General features: G+C 49.4%; 1 protein-coding gene across 1 annotated transcript; it reads left to right on the top strand.

Moving 5' to 3' along the window:
* The first annotated feature begins 247 nt into the window (after positions 1-247).
* ZNF329 (zinc finger protein 329) lies at positions 248-12332 on the top strand. The gene is made up of 3 exons (XM_068992878.1): positions 248-377; positions 3390-3520; positions 9830-12332. Exon 3 carries the CDS (start codon positions 9850-9852, stop codon positions 11473-11475), a length of 1626 nt encoding a protein of 541 aa, XP_068848979.1. The 5' UTR covers positions 248-377; positions 3390-3520; positions 9830-9849; the 3' UTR covers positions 11476-12332.
* The last annotated feature ends 1452 nt before the right edge of the window (positions 12333-13784 follow it).

Raw genomic sequence — 13784 nt, 5'->3', positions numbered from 1 at the left:
GGGCAGCGAGAGGCGCGGGGCGGGGCCGCGGGCCGCGCACTTCCGGTGCCGCCGCGCGCACGCTCGCTGGCGGGAACATGGCCGCCGCCGGGGCCCGCGCCGCCGACCTACCGAGGGGGCGCCCGCCGCGCCGCTCGCCCCTTGGCGCCGCGGCGTCCCCCCGAGCGCGGCGCGGCTGGGGTGGGGGCGGCGTCCGCTGCGCGCCGGCGGCTCGAGAGCGGCGCGGCGGGCGGCGGCAGTGAGGACGGCCGCGAGTGTGCAGACGCCGCTCTCCCGGGCGAGGACGCCCCGGCTTCTGCGAGCGAGGACGCCCCGGCGGGTGTGGACGCCCCGGCGCGTCTGGAAGCGCGTCTGCGGCTGTGGACGCCCCTCTCCTGGTGAGAACGCCCCAGCCAGTTCCGTCGCCGGGCCCGGCGGTTCCGCGCTCGGGAGGAGCCAGCCGGCCCTTCGGCAGGGACCGTTGGGCCCCTGCCTGCTCGGCGTCCGAGCCCGGCTGCTGGGCGACCCCCAGGCCCGCCGCCCTTCCCCTGCCAGGGGTCGGGCGAGCCGGCGTGGGCATCGGTAGGAGTCGGGCCACGGTGGCCCCGCTGCGCGCGCGGACGGTGCGGTTTCCCGCCGCCCGGCGGACCAGCCGGTGTCAGACCACCCGTGTTTCACCACCTAGGAGCTGCAGAGTCAGGTCTTGCCGGGGTTCTCAGTGGAAACCGCGTTTTCCCACCTGCTAGGGGCCTTTTCACTTTGCTCTCCCGTGACTTTTTGTTGCTGTTGTTGTAATATTTGTTTATTTGGCTGCTCTGGGTCTTAGCTGTGGCATGTGCAATCTAGTTCCGGGACCGGGGCTGACCCCTGAGCCCCCTGCTTTGGGAGAGTGAAGTCTTAGCCCCTGGGCCACCAGGGAGCTCTGCTATCTTGGCTTAGTGGTTCCTTTCCTGAGCTCTTCTTCACCAGTAGGTTGGGTAAGCTTTTCTGCAGAGCGTGAAGTGAGTTACTCGTACGTCCTTATTCTAATCCATTAACATCTGCTCTGCTCGCTGTGTGCCCCATATTCCCTTTGTCCACCCTTTCAGCTCCACTAATCTTTCTGTGTTGTTGCTCAGTTGCTAAGTCGTGTCTGACTTTGTGACCCCATGGACTACAGGGCACCAGGCTTCCCTGTCCTTCACTGTCTCCCAGAGTTTGCTCAAGAATCTTTTGGGGATACATTCAAAATAAATGACAGATTATTACTACTACTTGCCCCCTCACACACCTCACTGTGCTTGACATCAATTAGAGTTCAGTATTGCTCTAAACATTTTTGAGGGAAAACTGACTTACAGTGAAATGCAACACTCGATGAGTTGTGACAAATGTAATTCAACTTTTATCCAAATTACCATTCCCCCAAAAGATCCTTTCAGTTCACAGATCCAGTCAGTCGTGTCTGACTCTTTGCCGCCCCATGGACTGCAGCACACCAGGCTGTCCATCACCAACTCCAGGAGCTTGCTCCAACTCATGCCCATCGAGTCAGTGATGCCATCCAGCCACCTCAGCCTTTGTTGTCCCTTCTCCTCCTGCCCTCTATCTTTCCCAGCATCAGGGTCTTTTCCAATGAGTCATTTCTTTGCATTAGATGGCTAAAGTATTGGAACTTCAGCTTCAGTGTCAGTCCTTCCAATGAATACTCTGTACTGATTTCCTTCAGGATGGACTGGTTGGATCTCCTTGCAGTCCAAGGGACTCTCAAGAGTCTTCTCCAAAACCACAGTTCAAAAGCATCAGTTCTTCAGTGCTCAGCTTTCTGTTATAGTCCAGCTCTCATATCCATACATGACTACTGGAAAAACCATAGTTTTGACTATATGGACCTTTGTCGGCAAAGTAATGTCTCTGCTTTTTAATATGCTGTCTAGGTTGGTCATAGCTTTTCTTTCAAGGAGGAAGTGTCTTTTAATTTCATGGCTGCATTCACTGTCCACAGTGATTTTGGAGCCCAAGAAAATGAAGTCTGTCACTGTTTTCATTGTTTCCCCATCTATTTTCCCTGAAGTGATGGGACCAGATGCCGTGATCTTAGTAGTTTGAATGTTGAGTTTTCAGCCAGCTTTTTTACTCTCCTCTTTCACTTTCATCGAGAGGCTCTTTAGTTCTTCTTCACTTTCTGCCGTAAGGGTGGTGTCGTTTGCATACCTGAGGTTATTGATATTTCTCCTGGCAATCCTGATGCCAGCTGTGCTTCATCCAGCCCGACATTTCACGTGATGTGCTCTGCATAGAAGTTAAACAGGCAGGGTGACCATATACAGCCTTGACGTACTCCTATATCTTTTGTCAATTAAAAAAGTTTAAGGACGTGGGTTGTAAAAACGTGTTTGAATGCCAAGCTTTTTAGGTTTCCCACCCACAGCCAGGAACTTTTCCCCCTTCTGTTGCTTGTCTCTCTCTCCTACCCGACTTTTTATTTTGAAAAGTTCTGCGCTTACAGAAGTGTTGCAGGAGCAGCTCAGTGAGCACTTGTGGAGCCGCGTCCAGATGGTCAGTCGTTAGCACTTGGCCTCATTAGCTTGCCTTCCTTTCCTCCCTGTCTCACACACACATACTGCGCTGTGCTGTGCTTAGTCGCTCAGTCCTGTCTGACTCTCGCGGCCCCATGGACTATAGCCTGCCAGAGGCCTCTGTCCATGTGATTCTCCAGGCAAGAGTATTGGAGTGCGTTGCCATGCCCTCCTCCAGGGGATCTTCCCAACCTAGAGATGGAACCCACGTCTGCCTCATTGCTGGTGGATTCTTTACTGTCCAAACACATAAAGGCACACTCTTTTTTGTATTTTACAGACAACCCAAGAGGATGAGACTTATTTTGGGAGAGCAGGACAGGCTTCCTAAAGTGATCCAAAAAAATCAAGAGAGACCACGCAAAAGCTTGCTAGGCTTTATTCATTTATTAGTGAGAAGCCTGTGGGATCAGTTAGGGATTGACCTCCAGGTCCTCGGCATTGAAAGTGCAGAGTCCTACTCACTGGACCATCATTGAAGTCTTTCTCTGGGCTTTTATAGTGATTAGAGAGTGGAATTGGGATGATGGTGGCCTTGCATTGATTGGGGCTTGGATGGTTTGAACTTCCTGCCAACTGCGAGGAGAAAGCACTTTGCTCTCTCTTTTCTTTTTCAGGCTTCTTGTTCGTTCGCCTAGTTTGCAGAAGGAGAACGGGCGGTAGGTGGTGATGAGGATGGGAGTTGAAAGCTGCCAGCAGTCAGTCATCAGAAATGAAGTCAGACTGTTGATCGCAATTGGTACTCAGATGGGTAACTTTATTAGGACAGGGCTAACATTAGTGGCAAACAGTTTATTTTTGTTAAAGAATGTATCATTTGAACAAGTAAACGTTATCATGTTTGGTCCACAGAGATGTCAGGAACCATGCAGATGGCATCAGACAGCTGAAGTCTGGCAACCTCTGATGTCAAACATCCAGTCGTCGGGGTTAAATGAATTCCTCTGCAGGGTCATAGAGACTGGGGGAAAAGCCCTTCAGAGGTGAGTACCTGGGAATGGAATTCTCCATGAGCTTTATTTATTTCTTTATTTTTTACTTTACACTGTTGTATGGAATTCTCCCTAAGCTTTAAATCTCAAGGTACCAGAAACATGCCAAGTGGAGTCTGGACCAGTAATTCTGACTCCCAGCAGTTTCAGTATCTGCTTTTTTTTTTCTTGAATAATTGTATTAAAGTATAATTCACATACCATAGAATACACCCTCTTAAGATACACAGTTCAGTGCTTTTTAGTAAATTCACTAAGTTGTGCATCCATTACCAATATCAGTTTTAGAATATTTTCATCATCCTCTGAAAGGAAATGCACGTTAGCATTAGCTCTCACTTCCCATTTGCTCCATTCCTCTCAGGCCTAGGCAAGCACTACCCTACTTTCTGCCTCTGAATTTGCCTATTCTAGACATTTCACACTGATGGTCATACAATGTGTAATCTGTTGTTTTGGCTTCTTTCACTTAACAGTGTTTTCTAGGTTTATCCACATGGTAACGTGTTAGTACTTGGTTCATTTTTATAGATGAATAATATTCCATTGTATGAATATATTAAATTTTTTATCCATCCATCAGATGATAGCCATCTAAGTTGCTTTCACAGAATAATGCTTCTGTGAACATTCACATACAAGTTTTGTGGGGTTTTTTTTTGTGGACATATGTCTTCATTTCTCTTAGATAACCTAGGAGGGGAACTAATTGTAGCCATCCTCGGGGGTGTGAAATGGTATCTCGATGTGGTCTTGATTTATAATTCCCTGATGGTTAATGGAAGGGATTGGGGGCAGGAGGAGAAGGGGACGACCGAGGATGAGATGGCTGGATGGCATCATGGACTCGATGGACGTGAGTCTGAATGAACTCCGGGAGTTGGTGATGGACAGGGAGGCCTGGCGTGCTGCGATTCACGGGGTCGCAAAGGGTTGGACACGACTGAGCGACTGAACTGAACTGAACGGATGGTTAATGATATTAAGCTTCTTTTCATCGTGCTTGTTGGCTGTCTGTAGAGCTTCTTTGTAACACTGTCTATCTGCATCTTTTGCCCATTCATGAAATGGGTTATTGATCTTTTTATTATTGAATTGTAAGGATAGTTTATTTATTCTGGATACCAGTGCCTTATCAAGTATATGATTTTCAAATATTTTATCCAGTCTCATGGGTTGTGTTTTTAACTTTCTTAGTAACATTCTTTGAAGCACAAACAGTTTTAATTTTGATTAGTCCATTTTATCTCCTGTGTCACTTGTGCTTTTGGTGTTATATTTAGGTTTCTGAAGATTTATGCCTGTGTTTTTAAGAGTTTTATTGTTTTGGCTTGTATATTTATGCTTATGATGCATTTTGACTTAATTTTTCTGTTATGTTCACTCTTTAAGATCGATAGTTGCAATGTGGCTTTCACCATCCTGAAAAGAATTCTATGGATAATATTAAAAATCCATATAATTTTAAAAAGTAAATATAAAGAATCAATACAAGGCATTTGTATTAAAAATGTATTTCTGTATTTAAATGCTTGGCACAGGTACCTGTAGGAAGAAGTCTGGTGCTGGAGATTATGGGTTTGGGTTAAGAGAAATACGACAGTCAGAACTCACTGTCCTCAGTGAAACTGAATGAGGGGAGGTGTGACTGGATCCTGCTGGAACCTGAGTGTTGTGGGTGGATCCAGACCAGGTGTATTAAATAGGAAGGGAAGAATGTACCTTGGTGGAAGCAGGTTCTAAGCACCTCACTCAGTTAAGGCAGCTCAGGCTGTCTGGATGGTCTGGGGTGACAGGTGTGGGACCCATCACCCCCTCCACTGTAAGCTGCAGCAACATTAGGGTGATTTGTTGCAGAAAACAGCTCTCCAGACAGAGCTGAAGTCTCAGCATGTGCTGGGGCACCGTTCAGTGTAAAAAACCTTGAAGACCACCTTCTTTGGTGGCCATGGGGAAGAGAAGGCTAGGGGAAACTAGTCATGCTGGGGCTCCAGAGAAGTGCTTTTGAATATCTGAGGTCAGGTCAGAGGAAAAGTGTATGTGTGTGGAGGAAACAGAGAACTCGCCAAATTTGTGAAGAGCATGAGGATGAATTTTTTACCACATAATTTTTGTATCATTGTACTGCCAAAAATAGCAATACACAGATATGTATGAGGGTAATAATAGATTTTAAAAACAACCTTAATTAATGAAATTCAGTTCAGCTCCTTCATTAATTACCCTAGTTTAATACTGTCGCCCTGAAGTCTGTCTTAATGTCCTCCTATATACTTGAGATAATTTGTTCTGTTTGCAGTAACCGCCAGGGCACTTCTCACCACCTCGGGGATTGAACCCAGGCCCACGGCAGTTAAAGCACTGAGTCCTAGCCACTGGACTGCCAGGGAGCTCCGAGTTATTGTCTGTCTGTTTCCATATTGGCCACACTAGTAGGTGTAAAGTGGCATCTCACTGTGGTTTTGATTCGCATTTCCCTAATGACCAGTGCTGTTGAGCATCTTTTCATGTGCTTACTGGCCATGTGTGGGTCATCTTTGGAGAAATATCCATTCAGATTCTTCGCCTATTTAAGAAATTTGGGTTGTCCTGTTATTATTGGGCTGTCAGAATTTTTTTTAATACCTTCTACAAGTCCTGTATCAGATTCATGCATTGTAAACATTTCCTCTGATTTGGTAGCTTGTCTTTTTACTTGCTTAGTGCTATGTAAATCTCATTTCAATAGAGGAAGTGTTTATTATAGATAAAATGGACATTGCTTTTGCTCCTCAAGGCCTGTTGCCTTCCACACTTCCACGCAGTCGTGATCACAGCTTTGGTAGGCATGTTGCCAGGGCATTTTAATATTTTTACTTCGAGAATATTTTGTGTGTCAAAATTTTCACTAAGTGGTATCGTCTTATATATGATGACATCTATCTGACTTACCTCATTTCTTTTAAGTGCACACACTCATCCTCCCCTTAAACACATGCAGGGAGGTACTCTCCATCTCTTGTTCCCACAGGACAGCTGTAGGACACCCAGGCTCCAGTCTCATCAGAAGGCCAGTTTGGAAACATGCAGCCTTAAAATACTTTATCAGTTTATTGACATAAGGTAAAGGGGTCTACTGCTTTAATCTGAGAGCATTTTGATTATAAGTTTGGGTGAGATTTGTTTAGATTACTTTAGTTATTTATTGAGATGGGGTGTAGGGAGTGTCTTCTATGTTGATCTGAAAATGTGGGGAATCATATCAGTTCAGTTCAGTCGCTCAGTCGTGTCCAACTCTTTGCGACCCCATGAACCGCAGCACGCCAGGCCTCCCTGTCCATCACCAGCTCCCGGAGTTTACCCAAATTCATGTCCATTGAGTCAGTGATGCCATCTAACCATCTCATCCTCTGTCGCCCCCTTCTCCTCCTGCCTTCAATCTTTCCCAACATCAGGGTCTTTTCAAATGAGTCAACTCTTCGCATCAGGTGGCCAAAATATTGGAGTTTCAGCTTCAGCATCAGTCCTTCCAGTGAACACCCAGGACTGATTTCCTTTAGGATGGACTGGTTGGATCTTCTTGCAGTTCAAGGGACTCTCAAGAGTCTTCTCCAACACCACAGTTTAGAAGCATCAATTCTTTGGCACTCAGCTTTCTTTATGGTCCATCTCTCACATCCATACGTGACCACTGGAAAAAGCATAGCCTTGACTAGACGGACCTTTGTTGACAAAGTAATATCTCTGCTTTTTAATATGCTGTCTAGGTTGATCATTACTTTCCTTCCAAGGAGTAAGCGTCTTTTAATTTCATGGCTGCAGTCACCATCTGCAGTGATTTTGGAGCCCCCAAAAATAAAGTCAGCCACTGTTTCCACTGTTTCCCTATCTAATTGCCATGAAGTGATGGGACCGGATGCCATGATCTTCGTTTTCTGAATGTTGAGCTTTAAGCCAACTTTTTCACTCTCCTCTTGGGTGTAGGGGGTGTCTTCTATGTTGATCTGAAAATGTGGGGAATCATATCAGTAGATATTCTAATGTTTCATAGTCCTTGCTTTCCTGGGATAAATCCAACGTTGCCATTTTGGTAACTTTTTTCTCTTTCTTCATTAAATCCCCCTTTTATGATGACTATCACCTTGTATGGCTTCTTATTTTTTAATGATTATATTCTTGTCAAAAATGGTTTCGTTAGTTGTTTCATGTAACAGACTCTCGCTCTTCTTCACCTTCTTGGATGTTTACTTGTTTCTGTAATTTTTGCTTTTGCCTTTCTGATCACCTTCCTACCACCTCCTGTTGGTGTTCTGTGTAGCTTCTTAAATTTGAGCAATGATCTCACTAACTTGCAGCCTTCTCTTTAAAATAGAAGCACTAGGGAATTCTTTGGAGGTCTGGTGGTTAGGACTTTGCGCTTTCATTGCTGAGGACACAGGTGCAGTCGGGGAACTAAGATCCTGCAAGCGTTGCAGCTCGGCCACAGACAAACAAACAGACGAACCCACCTCAGCCCTCTCCCCAGGTGCCCAAGCGTCAAAGACCGACATTTTCTGCCGAGGAGCTACTTTCGCTGCTCTTCCTTTGCCACGCGTTTTGAGCTGCGTCGTCATCATCAGTTGTTCGGTACTCTGTTTTCTAAGTCAGTGCTTGCTAATTTTCATCAGGATTTCTATTTGATCTGTGGATTACTGAGAAACAAGTTTTCACTCTTCCAAATAGAGGGTTTTTAAAAACTTAATTATTTTGTTGTGTATTTGGTGCTCATTCTGTTACTGTATTTTTTTCCCCCTTAACTTTAAACTTTTTATTTTGTACTGGGATATAGCTGATTAACAATGTTGTGGTATAATAATTTCAGGTGAACAGCGAAGAGACTCAGCTGTACATATACATGTATCCAGTCTACCCCAAGCCCTGCTCCCACCCAGGCCGCCACATCTTCTGTTACTGGTTTTTAACTTGACTACATGTGTAGTCAGAAGACTGTGGTCTGGCCTTTGTTGAGCCTGTTCTTTGGCCTGGTCTATGGCCAGCGTAGTGTATGCTCCACCTGTGGGAAGCCTTTGGCTCTGATTGTTGGCAGCGGTCCTTCATGCAGCTCTGTGACCAGGCTGACTAATGACATTCTCACGCGTGTCTGTATTCAGTCTTTCTGTATTTCCATTTCTGAAGGAGGCCCTTTAAGCCCACGCAGTATGGTTATATCTGCTGACCTTGCTGTGTGTTTGCAGGCAAAATGTTAACGTAGACTGTTACAGAGCCCTGTTGTCATCTTTGAGGTTTGGTGTTGGTTAGCAAAGAACCAACAGTTGGTTGGTTGGTTTGGTTTGGGCTCTGTTTGGAGAGCATATGTCTGCTGGAAACTTTGGTTTTGGCTTCTGTGTTGTTTTGCTGTTGGTGTCTGTTACAAACACATTTCTTTAACACAGTCCGACAGTGTCTTTATCTTACCCATCAGAGTCATTTATTGCTAGTGGTGGTGTCCTGTTTTATACTTTCTGTTCTGATGTGTCCTTTCTGAACTCTCACCCTTGCCACCTTCTTCTGGATCAATCTGGGTTTTTTGTTTGTCTTTATCTTTTCCTCCTCTAATAGGATTTTTCCACTGCAACACTGTTGACCCCTGGGTCTGGTCACTCTGTTGTGAAGGGCTGTCTTGTGTTTTCAAGGGTGTTCAGCAGCATCCCTAGTTTCCAGTGGCATCTGCTCCCCAGTCATGTCAACCAGAGCTGTCCCCAGATGGTGCCTGGTGTCTTTTGGGGGTTGAGAACCCCTGCTCTGTGGACTTGGAAGTTTTACAGGGAGGTTGGTGACAGATTTCGGAATGTCAGAACTTTCAGGAAAGTAGGCCCGTGCTCTGTCCAGTCTGTAAAGGCAGAGCTCTGACCACAGAGGTGGGTTGAGGACTGCCTGTTCAGTGCTGAGACCATTGTTGGGTGTTGCTCTGGAATATGTGCTGACCGCTGGTGGGGAAGGGTCACGGGGACAAGCACAGAGTGGCTGAGACGGTGCTCCCGGGTGAGCGGTGACACGGCCCCTGGTCTGCCGTGCCTCAGACTAGTCCTCTTGGTGATCATCACCCCCAGCACCGTTCCTCCTGTCTGGTCTCTGGGAAGCGGGAAATGCCACGTGGTTCTTCTTGAACTTGCTCTTGGCCCTGTCCTTGACTTTCGTTGTTTCTCCACCTTGTTCATAAATGAATTTCAAAAAGAAAACAAGTGAAAAGAAAACACACACCTGGCCTGTGACCGTTTTCATTCCTTTTCTAGACTCAGCTTCGTGTACCTAAGTCTGTCTTTTTCACTCTTTACTTTCCAGCCCGGGACACAAGATTGAAAATGACAGCTTGGAATGTGCCTGAGGAAGGACTGTCCTGTGACGTGGAGATGGAGGCATTTGTGAGAGAGGCTCCTCGTCTCTCCACTCCAGGGCCCAGCTGGGACTCTGAGAACCCAGAGGGACGTTTGAGGCGATCAGCCTTAACTCAGGAGGAGCCAGGGGCCCGGGAGGCAGCTCCTGAACATCCTGGGTTTGGGAAGCATTTGAGCATGAGCGCTGATCTTCCACAACGTCAGAGAGTTCCTGCAACAAATGGTTTCCGTGTACGTGGCTCAGATGTTAAAAGTCTGGATTGTGACCCAGCTTCACATGCTGGTCAGAAAAGCTACGCAGCTAAGAGAGCGGGTGACAGGGACTCCTGTGGGAAAGCCTTCAGCCATTCCATGGAAGTGACTCAGTTTGGAAGAACTCAGACCCGAGAGAAGCCCTATAGATACGCTGACAGTGTTAAGTCTCTCAACCACTTTACCCCTCTTGGCCAACAGAAAATCATGACCCGAGGGAAGAAACTGTGTGAGGGTGAGGACTTTGGGGACCTTTTCACCCTGAGTCCGTCTCCTAGTGAAAGCAGGAGTGGCAGTCCTGGAGAGAAGTTGTATAAATGCGCCGAATGCGGCAAGTGCTTCAAGCGGAACTCTTCTCTTGTCCTGCATCACCGAACCCACACTGGGGAGAAGCCTTACGCCTGTGATGAGTGTGGAAAGTCCTTCAGCAAGAACTACAACCTGATCGTGCACCAAAGGATCCATACAGGAGAGAAGCCCTACAAGTGCAGCAGGTGCGGGAAGGCCTTCAGTGACGGGTCGGCTCTGACGCAGCACCAGAGAACCCACACCGGGGAGAGGCCTTACGAGTGTCCGCAGTGTGGGAAGGCCTTCAACCGAAACTCGTCCCTGATCCTCCATCAGAGGACTCACACGGGGGAGAAGCCATACCGATGCAACGAGTGTGGGAAGCCTTTCACGGACATCTCCCACCTCACCGTGCACCTCAGGATCCACACTGGCGAGAAGCCCTACGAGTGCAGCAGATGTGGGAAAGCCTTCCGAGACGGCTCATACCTCACCCAGCATGAGAGGACTCACACGGGAGAGAAGCCCTTTGAGTGCACAGAGTGCGGGAAGGCCTTCAACCGCAACTCCCACCTCGCAGTGCATCAGAAGATCCACTCCGGGGAGAAGCCCTTCGAGTGCACAGAGTGCGGGAAGGCTTTCATCGAGAGCGCGTACCTCATCCGGCACCAGCGGACGCACACTGGCGAGAAGCCCTACGGCTGCGACCAGTGCCAGAAGCTCTTCAGGAACATCGCTGGCCTCATCCGGCACCAGCGGACGCACACTGGCGAGAAGCCCTACGAGTGTAGTCAGTGCGGCCGGGCCTTCAGGGACAGCTCCTGTCTGACCAAGCACAGGAGGATCCACACCCGGGAGACGCCATACCAGTGCCCAGAGTGCGGCAAGCCCTTCAGGCAGAACTCTCACCTGGCGGCGCACCGGAGACTCCACGGCAGGGAGGGCCCCAGCCACTGTCCCCAGCGTGGGAAGACGTGCCGGAGGGGCTCCGCCCTCATCGGCAAGCAGCCCGTGGGCGCTGAGGGAACATGGGCCACGCTCTCGCCCGACTGACTGGCTCTCAGACACCTTCGTGTGGGAGGAGGGCCTCCAGGCGTGGCTCCTCCCTGTCAAGGGAAAGCGCTCCTCCGAGCCCTGCAGCGAATCGACAGATGTGAGATGTTCCCTGGCCACACTGTTCAGTCTGCAGGTTCGGGACCTCCTGGAGAGAATACAGGTGGTGATAGGCGTGGCCAAGGCGTCATGGGTGACTCCCCCGTACCTCGTGTGACAGCGCACCTGCGTGACAGTGCGCACACTGGAGGGAAGCCTGCGCTCCCCTGGAGAAGCCGCCTGCCCGAATGTTGGGATCCCGGAACTGTAATCAGGGTGAGGGGTCCGTGACAGGGAGTGTTTGCCTCGCGGTCAGTAGGCAGACTCCTGCTAGAGCCCAGTGAGGGGGACTGTTGGCTGGAGCCCTTACATGCTTTATCTGTATCAGCAAAAGCCTACACACCACTACACCCCGCAGCGACTGCAGAGTTACAGCAGATTGCTGTTTGAATGGATTCCCATGTTACTGTCCTGCCAGGTGCTGGGGACTTGTTTCAGCAGGGGCAGCTGGGTGAGGAAGTTGCTTGTGAATGAACAATGATGTTTCTTCTAAGAGGAGACTGAGTAGATTCCTCCAAGAGGGAAGGGGCTGCTGCTCAGAAATGCGAGGCATTGCTTTAGTTGTTGAGCCAAGCAGACAGAAAACACTGAGTTGGCATGTTTGTGTTGTCACCCCTCATTGTTCACTTGGGACACTCCTGATTTGTGCAGCCATGCCGAATCATGATGATAAAGATTTTGTTGTCGTATTGAAAATGCTTATAATATGGCCACAACTGAAAGCATAAAATAGACTTGCATAGCTGCAGCCATGTAAAGGCACACACACGTACAGGTGTAGGTTGGAAGTTGATCACAGAGAAATAAACGTGGTTTTTCTAAGGGACTGTTGACTGTGTGTGATTCTTCCTCCATCACAAATCATGTGGTGGTGGTTCAATAATTTGTTGAGAAGTGAAAAGGTGGGGTTTCTTTGGACCGTTTTCAGACCAGAAGTGCCTGGATCAGGGTCTCAGGGCAGTTTATATAAGAATGGATGGGGGAATGGAGGAGGGGTATCCAGGGGAACCCCTGCCCCCCATGGATGGGAGTGTCCAGGCATAATCTGCTCTGGGTTTAGCATCCACAGCTCGGGGCATGAGGATAATTTCTCTTGTCAGAACCTGGAGGATGAGAGGGTGTTCCCGTGGCAGATGGGAGTAGGCCACAGAGAGGTCTAGGAGGACCTGGGGCTTCCTTCCTAGGCTGAGCAGCACTGTGACCTGCTGCCACTGGTCAGGGTGGCCTCAGAGCCCCGGGTGGTTCTCGTCGGGGGGAAGGCCACTGAGGTAATTAAGGCTGTGAGATGATAAATCTGCATTATATTAAGCTGCTGGGTTTGTGGTAGAAGAGCTGACTCACTGGAAAAGACCCTGATGCTGGGAAAGATTGAAGGCAGGAGGAGAAGGGGACAACAGAGGATGAGATGGTTGGACAGCATCACCGACTCGATGGACATGAGTTCGAGCGAGCTCTGGGAGATGGTGAAGGACGGGGAGGCCTGGCGAGCTGCGGTCCACGGGGTCACAAAGAGTCGGACACGACTTGGCAACTGAACAACAAAGCTGTGAGATCCAGTGTCCTCAGCTTTGCCTTCCTTTGTCCCAGCCTCTCTGGCTCCAGACCCTGTTCTAGAAGAACAGGGGGACGTTGTGGAGATCAGAGAGGCCAAGCTCACAGAGGCTGAGTGGAAGCCAGAGGGCCCTCTCTCCCGGGCGCTCCCAGGCCCGTCCACCCTGGCTTATCAGCATCTCCCCCGATCATCCGTGCACCCGCAGCCGCCCCAGGGAGGCCAGAGGAGGAGCAGGGTGGGCACCCCGGCTGCCGCCTCCCCGGGAGACAAGGATGAGCCTGGTCCTGAGCTGAGGCTGGAGGTGGGGGAATTGGAGCTCCCCGAGATCGGGGAGGGGCTCTGACACGAGCCCTCCCATCGCCTCCTGGGAGGTCCTGGCCAAGTGGCCCCTGACCGCACGCTGCCCCCCGGCCCACTGCGGCCACTGCAGCCTCCTCCCTGTCCCTCTGGCTGTGCCCAGCGTGCTCTTGCTCCCCTCCTCACCCTTCCTGCTGCGTCTGCGTTCCCGGGCTTCCTGCTCCCACCAGCCAGGACTCCCGATCTCATCTCCTGCGTGGCTTTTGTCGATGTCTGTCTGCCCTGTTGTGGCCCTGCCACCTCGAGCGCAGCCGCGGAGCCCATGTGCGTTGGAGGGACAGAAGAGCCTCGGGGGACTAAA

The sequence above is a fragment of the Capricornis sumatraensis genome, chromosome 20, assembly GCF_032405125.1.
Source record: "Capricornis sumatraensis isolate serow.1 chromosome 20, serow.2, whole genome shotgun sequence".
In the NCBI taxonomy this organism is placed as follows: domain Eukaryota; kingdom Metazoa; phylum Chordata; class Mammalia; order Artiodactyla; family Bovidae; genus Capricornis; species Capricornis sumatraensis.
This window is presented reverse-complemented; position numbering and strand designations above follow the sequence as displayed.

Bases quoted from the DNA above. Each gene is read 5' to 3' on its own strand.
- ZNF329 (XM_068992878.1), top strand. From the start codon at position 9,850: ATGACAGCTTGGAATGTGCCTGAGGAAGGACTGTCCTGTGACGTGGAG.